This window comes from Narcine bancroftii, chromosome 1, assembly GCF_036971445.1.
Source record: "Narcine bancroftii isolate sNarBan1 chromosome 1, sNarBan1.hap1, whole genome shotgun sequence".
NCBI lineage: Eukaryota > Metazoa > Chordata > Chondrichthyes > Torpediniformes > Narcinidae > Narcine > Narcine bancroftii.
In genome coordinates this window covers 124,642,290-124,656,076 of record NC_091469.1, presented here as the reverse complement: position 1 = coordinate 124,656,076, position 13,787 = coordinate 124,642,290, and the positions used below count along the sequence as shown (strand labels likewise).

General features: G+C 41.4%; 1 protein-coding gene across 2 annotated transcripts in view; it reads right to left on the bottom strand.

The window, feature by feature from the left end:
- Positions 1 to 13,787, bottom strand: part of scamp1 (secretory carrier membrane protein 1) — a 65,197-nt gene that overhangs the window by 39,258 nt on the left and 12,152 nt on the right. The window contains exon 1 of one of the 2 annotated variants that reach the window (XM_069938207.1): positions 5,814 to 5,900. The exons of the other annotated variant lie outside the window; for it this stretch is intronic. Within the exon in view, the coding sequence (XP_069794308.1) occupies positions 5,814 to 5,816 (3 nt within the window). The 5' untranslated portion in view covers positions 5,817 to 5,900. Of the gene's footprint in view, positions 1 to 5,813; positions 5,901 to 13,787 lie in introns of those variants that run through there. 2 annotated transcript variants of the gene reach the window in all.

The window sequence follows — 13,787 nt, the reverse complement described above, 5'->3', positions numbered from 1 at the left end:
CTGCTAACCTTGCCTTATAAGAATTAGTTTCCAATCCAGGAAACATCCTGGTAAATCTCTGCACCCTCTCTATAGCTTCCACATCCTGCCTATAATGAAGTGACCAGAGCTGAACACAATACTTTAAGTCTGATCTCACCAGAGATTTGTTGAGTTGCAACATGATCTCTTGACTCTTGAACTCAATCCCCCAAGTAATGAAACTCAGCAACCCATACACCTTATTAATTATCCTGTAAACTTGCTCAGCAACCTCAAGAGATGTATAGATTTGACCCCAAGATCCCTCAGTTCCTCCACACTGTTAAGTATCTGACCAATAATCCTGTACTTAGCCTTTAATTTTGACCTTACAAAATATATCACCTTATATTTATTTGGATGGAACTCCATTATCCATTTTTCCACCCAACTCTGCATCCTGTCCATATTTTTTTTGTAACCTACAATAATCTTCAACACCATCCAAAACTCCTCCAAACTTCACATCATCTGCAAACCCACTGACCCATCCTTCCGCCTCCTTATCGAGGTCAATTATAATTTTTTTAAAATCAAAAAGCATGGGTCCCAGAACAGATCCCTGCAGAACTCCACTAGTCACTGACCACCAGACGAAATACTTTCTGTTCACTACCATTCTCTGCTTTCCACAGACAAACCAGTTTTTAAATTCTCTCAGCCAAGGTTTCATGACTTTCTGAACGAGTCTCTCATGGGGAGCTTGTCAAATGCCTTGGTAAAATTCACATAGACCATATCTACCGCCTTAACTTAATCAATTTATTTTGCAACCTTCTCAAATAACTCAAATTGGCTCGTGAGTCATGATCTTCCACTCACAAAGCCATGTTGACTATCTCTACGAATGTACTCTCCAAATGTGCATAAATCTTGTTCTTAAGAATCCTTGCCAATAGTTTGCACACCATTGATGTTAGACTCACAGATCTAGAAATTCCAGAATTCTCCCTTTTAACACAAAAAAAATATCAGGGTGGGGGGGGGGGGGTGGAGGAGGTCATATTTGCCATTCTCCAATCCTATGGCATTTTCCCTGTGGCCAAGATGCGAAGATCATAGTCAATGCCCCAGCTATCTCTTCCCACAGCAACCTAGGGTAGATTATGTCCAGCCCCAGGGATGTATCAATCTTAATGTTTTTAAGAAGATCTAGTACTTTCTTTTTCTTGATCTCAATATCACCCAGCACACAAACCTGTTCTATTCTGATCTTATACTGTTCAAGGTCCTTCCCTCTGGTCAATACTGAAGCAAAGTGTTCATTTAGAACCTCCCCAACCTCCTCCACCTCCATGCACCTGTGGCCTCCTTTATCCTCAAGCAGCCCCACCTTCATACTCATCAACCTTCTATTCTTCATGTATGCATAAAATGCCTTGGGGTTCTCTTTAATCGTACTAGCCAAGCCCTTCTTATGTTCCCTTCAAGCTCTTCCAAGTCCTTGCTGGCTACTGTATAATTCTCATGAGCCCTTCCTGTTTTTGTTTCCTTCTTCCTCTCAACTAGCTGCCTCACTTGTTTTGTCAACCACAGTTCACTTTTCCTCCCTACTAGTCCGGCATGGACTAGTAGGGCCAAACTGGGCTGTTCTGTGCTGTACATGGTTATATTAAGGAAAGACTGGATAATTACATGGAGGGGAGAGGATTGGAGGGGTATGGACCAGGTGCTGGTCAGTGGGACTAGGAAGGTGGGGATTTGTTCCGGCATGGACTAGTAGGGCCAAACTGGCCTGTTCCGTGCTGTATATGGTTATATGGTTTCCCTCTTGCAATCAGGAGGTGCCAGTCAATATGAGGGAAGTTGCAGTCTCCCTTAACAACAACCATGTAATGCCTGCACCATTCTAAAATCTGCCTACTTCTCATTTCCTCAGTGTCTCCAGGGCTATTTTGAGGCTGATAGACTAATCCCAGTACAGTAATTGCTCCCTTTCTATTTTGGACTTCCACCCACACTAACTCAGAAGACAATTCCTCTACACCACACATGTCAAACTCTGGCCCGCGGGCCAAATTTGGCCCGCGATATAATTATATTTGGCTCGCAAGATCATTTAAAAAATGTATTAGAGGTGGCCCGCTGGCCGCCGCGCCAGTATAGCGCATGCACAGTAATACAACAAATCCCAGAATGCATTGGCGTCAGCCTGCTAATCGCTCCCACCTCCTCTGTTCACGTTGCAGGGTCTCACCGTGGACTCTGGTTTTGGGGCCTAGCCGGTGTTAGGGGAAGCCAAGGCCGCTTCCCAGCGGCCGGAACTGGAGGCCTCGGGCCTGACCTCGCCAGGACCGTTGCCCACTCCCTCTCCCTGCCGCAGGCCGATCCGCGACTCACGGCGACAGGGCCGCTGATCCGTCGAAATGCCGCCCTGCAGCGAGAGCCGATGCCCCTGCATTGTCATTGTCCAACCCGATCGCCCGCAAACCCCGCCCTCCCGCCCACAGGCCTGAGTAAGTATTATGAACTTTAATCTCAGGATAAAACGATCTTCCAATAGCTTCATGTCACAGTGATAAATATATTCCTGGATAAAAATGGTCCTGCACCTGGATACAAGCTCATTAGGCATAAAACTTGAAAAGTGTGTAAATCAAAGGATATCTGTACCAATGGGAAAAGGGCATGGCAAATAACCCTGCTAGAGTTCATGCCCACAATCAGTCACCCATTTAATTGTTTCAGGAATCATGTTATTCTCCCATATTCTCAATAGCCCTCAGATTTTACTATTCGACAGCACACTAGCAACATTTGACAAATCCTCTATAGAGAAATATTATTTATTGAATATTTTATTTCTCATTTGTTAATGCTTCTGGAAAGAGTTTATCCAAAACTATTATTAAACATTTATTTTAATAAGAAAAAGTTTAACATTACATATGTTGAAAGAAGAGAAAACATGCAGATGTTGTTGAAAATTTTCAATAAATATTTAGTTCGGCCCTCGACTTAGTCCAAGTTTTTAATTTTGGCCCTCCGTGAATTTGAGTTTGACACCCCTGCTCTACACCATCCTCCATTTCTACAGCCATATTATACCTAATTAGTAATGCTACTACCCAACCCCAATTACCCCTCATCCCATTTCTTTTAAAATCCCTAAACCACAGTACTTGCAAGAGATAATCCTATCCTTCTGCCAGACAAGTCTCTATAAAGGCCACAACAATGTAATTCCATGAACTAATCCTTGCTCTGTTCATCTCCTTTATTCCTAACACTCCTTGCATTGAACTAGACATATCGCAAACTGACTACATTTATGCTTCCTCCCCTGTCTGTCCTTCCTTACAAACCCACAACACCATGGATCATCCTTACCACCTTCTGGTCTATTTACTGCAGTTATATTCTGATTCCCATCCCCCTGCCAAACTAGTTTAAACCCTGCCCATGTGCTCTAGCAAACCTGCCTATCAGGATATTGGTCCCTTTTCAGTTCAGCCCATCCTTGTGTGTGTGTGTGTGTGTGTGTGTGTGTCTCACACACACACACACACACAGGTGAAATTTTCCCCAGATGAGATCCCAATGATCCACAAATCTGAACCCTGACACAAACTCTTCAGCTATTTATCTGCCACAACTTCCATTCCTACCCTCACTAGTGTGTGGCACAGGCAGCAATCCTGAGATTACTATCCTTGAGATCCTGCTTTTCTGCTTCCTTCTTATCTCATGATATTCCCTCTTCAGGACCTCATCCCTACTTCTATCTATGTCATTGAACACAAGATTTTTTTTCAGATCAGAATGTTGGAGGAACCAATGAGCCATTTTCAATCTACTGTGTTAACTGGTAAATGGGTAGTTAAAGATCTTGTGGGAAATTAAAGTAAAGCAATTGAAGCAATTTAATTTAGTTTGAAACTACAATCTTATATCAGAATAAAAAAACTAAGGCACGAGATGTGGGGTGGCTATGGTAAAACAGAAAACTATTTTAATAAATGTATAACAGCAAACAAGAAATGGCTAATATTAGGAATGAATAAGTCAGTTGATTTAAATTTGTCTGGGCTACAATCCCTTTGCTCTTCTTATTGCCAGAAGAGCTGTACTTATGAGATGGAACAATGCTTGACTCTGGAAAAAAATGAGATGGTCTACTAATGTAATGAACCTTCATTTTCTAAATTTATGGGGTCCTTTCCTTAATTCTTTTCAGAATTTATAAGATTATTGGGTCCCATTTTATGGTTTGGTTGTTCTTTTTTGCCTTGAATTAATGGAACATGTATGTTTATTCACAACTTCACAAGGGAAGGGTTAGATTATTAGAATAGTTTTTGTTTTACATAAACTTTGGTTTTTTTGTCTCTTTCATAGGTTGTTTACAGCTATTTGTTAATATATGCTTACTTTGTTGGATATATATTCTTGTTATTACTTATGTATGAGCATAGGTAATAACTCAAAAATATTGGAAAGGGGAATTAATAGATAGAAAGTGATAACTCTCACATTAAGTGCAGCTACAGCCACCTGGATGCTTCTGTTCTATCAATTGCTGTCACTTTCAACACTGAATGGACAGAAATTTCCATCAACTGGAACGCATAGCTGGCATCAGTCCCCAGCACAACTTCAAGTTTCCTAGTCATTTTGTTAATTGACATCATGCCTCTGCTCAGCAGCTATTTGAAACAAAACCAAAATACTGGTAGAAATTGGAGTCATAATAGACTATTAATTTTAGACATCACCTCATATTAGTTATGCATCTCCTGCAGCTGAAGACGGACTTTTTTTGTTACCTGACCTTTCACACTCATTCCTTGCTTCTGATTTTGATAATCTTGCAGTCAGAGCACAGTTAGTTGGCAGAGTCTGAAGAGCAACAGGAGCAGTCAAGAAATTGCAGTGGCTGAATTTGGAGAAAGTCATTTTCTTGGACAGACTCATTATAAATAGTGTTTGATGGCAGATAGGATAACTGGGTGAAAAGCAATACAGTTAATGGTCTGCGATTGTTTAGATGTGATGGAAGTAACAAAGTCACAAAATGTAGTCTGGCCATGGGGAAAATGAGAATAAAGATGATCAAGTGTGTGGTTAGATAAGATAACTAGGCAAAAAAATTAAGCCAAGAACAGCTAATTTCAGCAAAATGAAATTTAAAAAAAATTGTAGTCATGATTTTTAAACTTAATTAATGCTAATGGGTGTATTTTCACATGGGTGAAAGGATAGACTTGTATCTGCTGGAGTTTAAAAGAGCGACAACTTAGTTGAAGTACAAGATCCCAAGGTTGGATGAAGAAAGGATATTTCCTCTTTGGAATCTAAAACTAAGGTTGTGAAGTTGTCATTGGCTTACAATGTAAGGGGGGGGGGGGGGGGGGGGAGAGGTCACCCATTTCAGGCAGACAAGATGAAATTTCCTCAAGGGATCATGAATCCTTTGAATTCTTCTTCAAAAAGGTAATGGTAGATAAAACCATGACGTCAGGATTATGAAAGATTACCAAAATGAATTGGTAAGCAGAGGTTTCAATCAGATCAAATATGATCGTATTGTTTGGAGAGCAGCCAGGTGGCCTACTCCTGTCCCCAATTGAGACTTTGGTGAGGTTTCAAAAGATCACAAATAGTGTCTGGTTTTGCACCAAGCATTTCTCTTGAGGATGCTACACACAGTGAAGATGTTTACTGTGCTTCAGGATGGAGAGTTCAGCACTAATCTGGGAAGTAGCTCTTCTGCCAACATGGCCTTGACAACAAGAATCCACATGTCATGGTTATCAGCAAGTTGCTGAAACTCCTGCACTTTTTCCACTCACCATCTATTTTTAGATCATGGATTTTCTGATGGGCCTTGACTTTCAAATGGCTGAGCAATTTCTCTTCCTTGAGCCCATGGAGTTCCTATCCAGGAACACATTGCAATTTCAAACAATCTGTTAATCAATCTAATTTTTAAAATCAAAAAGTAGTGTTAATATAAATTTGTAAAAAACAATGACTCATTCTTATCAAACCAATCTGGTTCCTTCTGGCAGAAGAGTGAAGATCTTCTTCAAACATACACAAGGTGGACTAAAATGCAGTCCAGATGTGACCTGTTGGCTGGAAGCTGCCATCCAAGATATCACTTTGGGGTCCTTGTGCTTCAGCACCCATTTTCTTGCAGCAATATCTGTTATTTTGATGCCAGATTGATGAGAATAAGAGCAGATGAGTCTAACAGTAATTGGTACTTGTCATGTCATAGGCAATTTTTCAAAAACAATACCTGAGATCTTGGTCACCTATCGACAACTTGAAGGTAGACTCTCACTCAGTCAATGATACCAATACTCATATTGCCAAGAGAATTTTCACTTGATTCTGCTGAGACAAAGTGTTGTTTTGGAGAAGATAGTGGTCCAAGCATTTTGTGAAGAGGATAGCTCATTAGAAATGGCTTTCTTTACTCCCTGCTTTCCAACCACACTTCAGAAGTAGCTTTCTTCTCCATTTTAGGACACTCTAAAGTTGTCCAAGAGTATCAGTTTGGCTGTCTCTGGAACATGGGCCAGAACACACTGAAATGTGGATGGATGATATTATAACCATTACACAATCCTGCTTGAAGAAAAATAGGATTGGCAATTTGAAGAACAGATCATAAAACTTTCAATGGGATACAGGAAAATAAAAGGAGGAAGGGTAGCAATGGGCTTTCGACCTAATCCTGCCAGGAAAAGGGATAACCACCAAATGATCCCACTTTGGTGCAATGATACATGTACAATCTATTACAGCACCAGTGACCAGAGTTAGAACCCAACAGTGTCTTATTTAAGGAGTTTATATGTTCTCTCTGTGTCCTGTGTCGGCTTTCCTAAGGTGCGTCAGTTTCTTTCCACGCTCCAAAAATGCAAAGGGTTTGTCAATTAATTGGGTGACATGGGTGGAAATGGCTTCTATTGTGTTGTAATAAAAAAAATTACTGAAAGTACAATAAAATTCGAAACAAGTCAATGGAATTTGGAACGTTTTTGCAAACATTTGTCCAAAAATGCAAAGGCAGAAAGAATGGCGATTTAAGAATCATACAGCAGGAATATGGCTGACATCCAACTCAATAATTTAATCTTTTTAAAAAAATTTAGACATACATCATAGTAACAAGCCCTTTTAGCCCACAAGCACGTGCCTCCCTATTACAACCAATGGGCCTACAACTCCCAGTATGTTTTGAACGGTGGGAGAAAACCAGAGCCCCTGGGGAAAACTCACACATACATTGGGAGAACGTACAAACTCCTTATAGACAATGCGGGATTCAAACCCCGGTTCCAATTGCTGGCACTATAAAGATGTTGTGCTAACTGCTACACCAACTATGCCACTTAATGAAAGTGAATTAGATTTATTTATTGGTGAATTACGCTAAGAATAATGCAAAGCATTCAAGATTTATGGGGGTTTAAAGCAAATGAGTTCATACACAAAACCAGAACCACCAAAATGAAATGAAGTTATTGTCACTTTTCTTCCAGAAATGCCAATCTTGACGAAGCTCTACAGTAGAATTTTCACTAGTCCTTTTTGCCTTGTTCATTTCAGTCTTCTTTTTTTCCTTTCTAATCATCAATAAGGTTGTGACCAACACTTACAAATGTCTCCAGCTCAAACTTGTCCCATGTTCATTTCAACTCAAAAACCATCTTTCACAATTCAGACCTGTTGTGCATTTGACCTTTGGATACATTACTTGGGAGAAGCATGTCTTTATTCAGTAATGTGGCACCAAACACTGAAACACTCCATACAACTTAAATCCATGTATCTGACATCATGCACGCGTGTTCCCATACACACTTTTACCCCATCAAAAAATGTTTTGTACTAACTGGCAAACAAGCATCAAATTTAACGATGTTGAGACTACAAAAAGGTTAACTGTGTTGACTTTTCAGAAAAGTTAACTATCTTCCACTGATATGGTAACTATTGATCCAATGCTACTTAAAATGTATTGACTGGAAACATTCAAAAATGTATTAGCTATAGAACATACAAAATCTTTAAGTCTTTGAGATGCACTCCATAAGTCTTGAAGTTACTGCACCTAGTTTTCTAAATGTACTGGACAAGGTGGCCTCGTCAAGCCAATGGGCTGGATAATTGGATTGACTGCACTATACTTCATTTGGCCAGCCACACTTCATGAGATGAAGCAAATGAACTATTCTTTTGCATCAAGGGACTTTGTTTACTCTCCTGTGCCACCTCAGCCTTGTTTTGTAAGAACTTGAAATACTCTTGGTTTTGTCTGGTTGATCCTGATTCTTTTGTAAGCTCACATTTTGGAGACCTGCTCACAAAGTACTTGATTGGTTGATTCCAAGTATCGACACTTTGCAGATTGCACTTCAAATTGATTAGACCATTCATCAGTTTTGCTTTGCATCCTGTTATTAGTGACCTCTCTTTTGGAGCACCTAAAATCCATTTCTTGCAAACTGTCCAAGATTTTCTTTCAGCTCTTTTTTTAATCATCTTCACCATAGTTCCTATTTAGTCGACTTCTTTCTGGTGTTCATTTCTTTCCATTTCTTGACCCAATTTTGTTTCAATATTTTTATTTTGAACGTCATCCTCATGATTGAATTGATCATCGAAGATTACTTTCATTTCTTGCACACTTGTTATCAAGTCTTCTAGATGAGAATGGACTGACTCAATATCCCAAAATTCCTTCTCCATCAGCTCAGATTTATTTGTCTGTTGTTTTGTCACAACTTCTAATTTTGTATTCTCTATCTCCAATCATTGAATAGGCTCATTAAGTTTTTTGTAGCTTCCTTTTCTTGCAAATAGGCAGAGAAAGCTTCGAGTTTTCTGTTAAGTAGCAATCTGATCACGTTCTTTGTCAAATAAAGCATTCTCCAATTTCAGGATTTTTATCTCTGATTGCAATGGACACTTTATTATTTTCCTGAGATTCCTTTAACTTGATTTTCAATTTCTCCATTGCTTCTGTATCTCTATTTTTTCATTCTCCATTTCCGTGTGCAAACGTGTGATTACTTCCAAAGGAGCTCGACTTCACCACTTCGTTTTTTGCTTCCCATGTTCAAGATTTTGTTTATCTTTGTTATCGGGGGGGGGGGGGGGGGGGGGTTGCTGTTGAATAGAACATCTCTGCTCCATATTCCTTTATTTCCAATATCTTCAATAATTTGATAACCCAGCAAATCTAGCTGGCCTGTAGGAAGAAGCCTGTTGATGACCATTGCTCTCTTCTGCAGCTCAACTTGTAGCACATCATTCTGAATAACTTGGTCCGTGATTCCCCATGGAAACTGCTGGCACAATTCCAAAATCCAGGTTTCCAATACTACAGGATCAGGAGCTCTTGCTTAACTTTCACATCAATCTTTTCCTCCATTTTAAGCTCAGTGTTTCGTTGCAAGGTTTTCTTCATTTCATTCTTTGGCGCTTGAACCCTCTCCAGCATCTCCCGGAGCTCATCTTTTTCTTTTCCCATTGCTAGTTTATTAGTCTCTAGTTGCTCCAGGTGCCGATTAAGCTTCTCTTTTTGAATTCCCAGATTCTGCTTTTTGGAAGCACGAGTTTTCAACTCTTCAGTCTCCACGCTGAGACATCACTTTCTATAGATCCTCCTGTTCTCACTGCTTCTGCCTTTTCCTTTCTCTATGTGCCTCATCTTGTTCTTCTTGCTACTGTTTCCTTTGCTAATTTTCCTTGAAAACCTTAAAGTTCATCTCATCCACCTTAAGTGCCCTCAAGACATTAAGTTCTTTGCGTTTCTACAAACTATGCCCATCTGCATTCCTTTTCTTCATTAAGTGAAGCAATGTGCTGACGACATACATCTAGCTGTTTAAGACTGGGTTTGATATCCACTTTATTGTAATGTCGAACAGGATTTGCTTTGTCTCGGAGTTCCTGCTGAAGTATAGCAGTTTCGTCTCTTTCATGTTCTTCAGCATCTTTCTTCTTCACTTGCTCAAGTTTCTCTTGCATGGCTAATTTTTCTGCTTTGCACTTTTCAAAATCTTTCTGCTCTTCTGCACGCTTTTCTGTTGCTAATTCAAATTTCTCGAGATTTGGAAGGAAACCTTTCTATTAATGATTGGTTTGTTTTATTTGGTTAAAACGGCTCACGAAATACAACACAATTGGCCCTGGGTTTGAAACATACTGCTTATTTTTGTTTTCTCAGATCTTCTTTCATCATTTGTGCCCAATATTCTTCTGGCAAACGTGCATCCAAACCAGATTTCTGACACACTGCATAGAACACATTTTGGCGCATAACAATCCTTAGTTGCTGCCTTAGATGTTCTTCCTCTGTAATCATTATATCTAAAATGTGTCTTTTAACAATTTATTTTATTTGCAATCTTTGATCTTCTGAAATTCCAATCTCTTCCCAGATATTCCGAAGTCCAGGTGCTGCCTTGGAACCAGTAACTGACTTGCTGGCTAGTGCATTACTTTTCTGCTTCATCCTCTGAGCTGGCATCCTGCCCCAGCTGTCCCAGGCTCTCACTCAATGTCTGGCCCCCGGCTGTCCCAGCTCCAGTTTCCATAGCAGTTCCAGTCCCAGCTCCTGAGTTTGGGCCTGGCTGTCTTGGCCCCGGTTCGAGTTCCCCAGCTGTCCTGGTTTCCCCGGCAATTCCGGTTCCGGCTCTTGAGTTTGGCCTACGGCTCTCAGCGTTACACTTTCTCTTTCTCACTTTTTTGTTGCTTTACTCTGGAGTTATCTTTTTTCCTGCCGCTGAGCAAGTACTTTCGCTGCCTGACGAGCAAGTACTTTCGCTGCCTGACGAGCAAGTACTTTCGCTGCCTGACGAGCAAGTACTTTCGCTGCCTGACGAGCAAGTACTTTCGCTGCCTGACGAGCAAGTACTTTCGCTGCCTGACGAGCAAGTACTTTCGCTGCCTGACGAGCAAGTACTTTCGCTGCCTGACGAGCAAGTACTTTCGCTGCCTGACGAGCAAGTACTTTCGCTGCCTGACGAGCAAGTACTTTCGCTGCCTGACGAGCAAGTACTTTCGCTGCCTGACGAGCAAGTACTTTCGCTGCCTGACGAGCAAGTACTTTCGCTGCCTGACGAGCAAGTACTTTCGCTGCCTGACGAGCAAGTACTTTCGCTGCCTGACGAGCAAGTACTTTCGCTGCCTGACGAGCAAGTACTTTCGCTGCCTGACGAGCAAGTACTTTCGCTGCCTGACGAGCAAGTACTTTCGCTGCCTGACGAGCAAGTACTTTCGCTGCCTGACGAGCAAGTACTTTCGCTGCCTGACGAGCAAGTACTTTCACTGCCTGACGTCATTCCTTTTGTCATTCTTTTTTCCACCAAATATTCACCTCCGTTTTCCATCCCCATCCTCGTTGCCACTTTGTTGTATATTTGACCTTTGGAAACAACATTACTCGGGAGGACAGGTAAGCACGTCATTATTCATTAATATGACACCAAACATTCTGTACAATGTAACTCCATATACCTGACAACCTCTTCCTGCCCCCCACCCTCCCCCCCCCCACCCAATCTACCCTATCTGGTTGTTCCAGATGAAGAGTTATAGCCCATAATGTTGACTACCAATGGCCTTTCATGACCTGCTGAGTTTCTCCAGAATTTTGCATATTGCCACATTCAAACTATTCAGCATTTAACATTAGCTTTACAAGCATTTATTGTATTTTTTTTAAAACCAGTAAAAAAGTTACATCAGATACTGTAAACTTAATACTGCAGAAAATAAAAGTATAGAAAGGGTAAAGGTGAATTTAAAAAGGAAAATTAGAAAAGCTGGCAAAAAAAAGTTAGAAAAACAAGCAAAGAAAATCCAAAGGTGTATGTACATAATGACCAATGACCAAAAGAATAGCCAATATAGTGGGATCAATTTGTGACAGGGGAGGCAGAAAATTTGAATAAATTCTTAATCAATATTTGTTGACTTTCTTTTAAAAAAGATGAAGTGAGGGTTGTGGAGGAAAGAGAGTCAATAACAACTATCATCAGTGAAGAAATATGTGGATGCAATAATGCACAGCAAAAATGGAGAGAGTACTATGGGGTTTTTTTTTAATTTGGAAAGTAGATGAATCACCAGGCCTGGGTGAAATACAAGGGGGAAAAAAGGCTTTGGCCATTTTTTAAATTATCACTGGTTACAGGGGTGATCTTTGGCTTGGCTTCGCGGACGAAGATTTATGGAGGGGGTAAAAAGTCCACGTCAGCTGCAGGCTCGTTTGTGGCTGACCAGTCCGATGCGGGACAGGCAGACACGATTGCAGCGGTTGCAAGGGAAAATTGGTTGGTTGGGGTTGGGTGTTGGGTTTTTCCTCCTTTGCCTTTTGTCAGTGAGGTGGGCTCTGCGGTCTTCTTCAAAGGAGGCTGCTGCCCGCCAAACTGTGAGGCGCCAAGATGCACGGTTTGAGGCGTTATCAGCCCACTGGCGGTGGTCAATGTGGCAGGCACCAAGAGATTTCTTTAGGCAGTCCTTGTACCTTTTCTTTGGTGCACCTCTGTCACGGTGGCCAGTGGAGAGCTCGCCATATAATACGATCTTGGGAAGGCGATGGTCCTCCATTCTGGAGACGTGACCCATCCAGCGCAGCTGGATCTTCAGCAGCGTGGACTCGATGCTGTCGACCTCTGCCATCTCGAGTACCTCGACGTTAGGGGTGTGAGCGCTCCAATGGATGTTGAGGATGGAGCGGAGACAACGCTGGTGGAAGCGTTCTAGGAGCCGTAGGTGGTGCCGGTAGAGGACCCATGATTCGGAGCCGAACAGGAGTGTGGGTATGACAACGGCTCTGTATACGCTTATCTTTGTGAGGTTTTTCAGTTGGTTGTTTTTCCAGACTCTTTTGTGTAGTCTTCCAAAGGCGCTATTTGCCTTGGCGAGTCTGTTGTCTATCTCATTGTCGATCCTTGCATCTGATGAAATGGTGCAGCCGAGATAGGTAAACTGGTTGACCGTTTTGAGTTTTGTGTGCCCGATGGAGATGTGGGGGGGCTGGTAGTCATGGTGGGGAGCTGGCTGATGGAGGACCTCAGTTTTCTTCAGGCTGACTTCCAGGCCAAACATTTTGGCAGTTTCCGCAAAGCAGGACATCAAGCGCTGAAGAGCTGGCTCTGAATGGGCAACTAAAGCGGCATCATCTGCAAAGAGTAGTTCACGGACAAGTTTCTCTTGTGTCTTGGTGTGAGCTTGCAGGCGCCTCAGATTGAAGAGACTGCCATCCGTGCGGTACCGGATGTAAACAGCGTCTTCATTGTTGGGGTCTTTCATGGCTTGGTTCAGCATCATGCTGAAGAAGATTGAAAAGAGGGTTGGTGCGAGAACACAGCCTTGCTTCACGCCATTGTTAATGGAGAAGGGTTCAGAGAGCTCATTGCTGTGATACCAGAGGATTAAAGGAATAAAAACAATGCTGAAAATGCTAACTGGCTTAACATGTATTCTACAAGTTCATCTCTCCACAAATGCTATCCCATCTCATAATGATTTCAAGCATTTTCTGCTTAAATTTTAAAGGAAGGATGAATGAGCTAATTACTGTCCAGTTAGCTGAAGTTCAGTCTCAGCAAATTATTACAATAAATCCAAGGAACAGTATATTAAAAAAAATAGTATGGCACAGATAAATCAAGGATGACAGGAGTTTAGGTTTGACTATGGTAATCTGAGGAGACAAGGAGGGTTCATCAAGGCAGAGCATTCAATGTTGCTGACATGAATTCTGTAAGACAAAATCCCACATATAGATTGGTCAA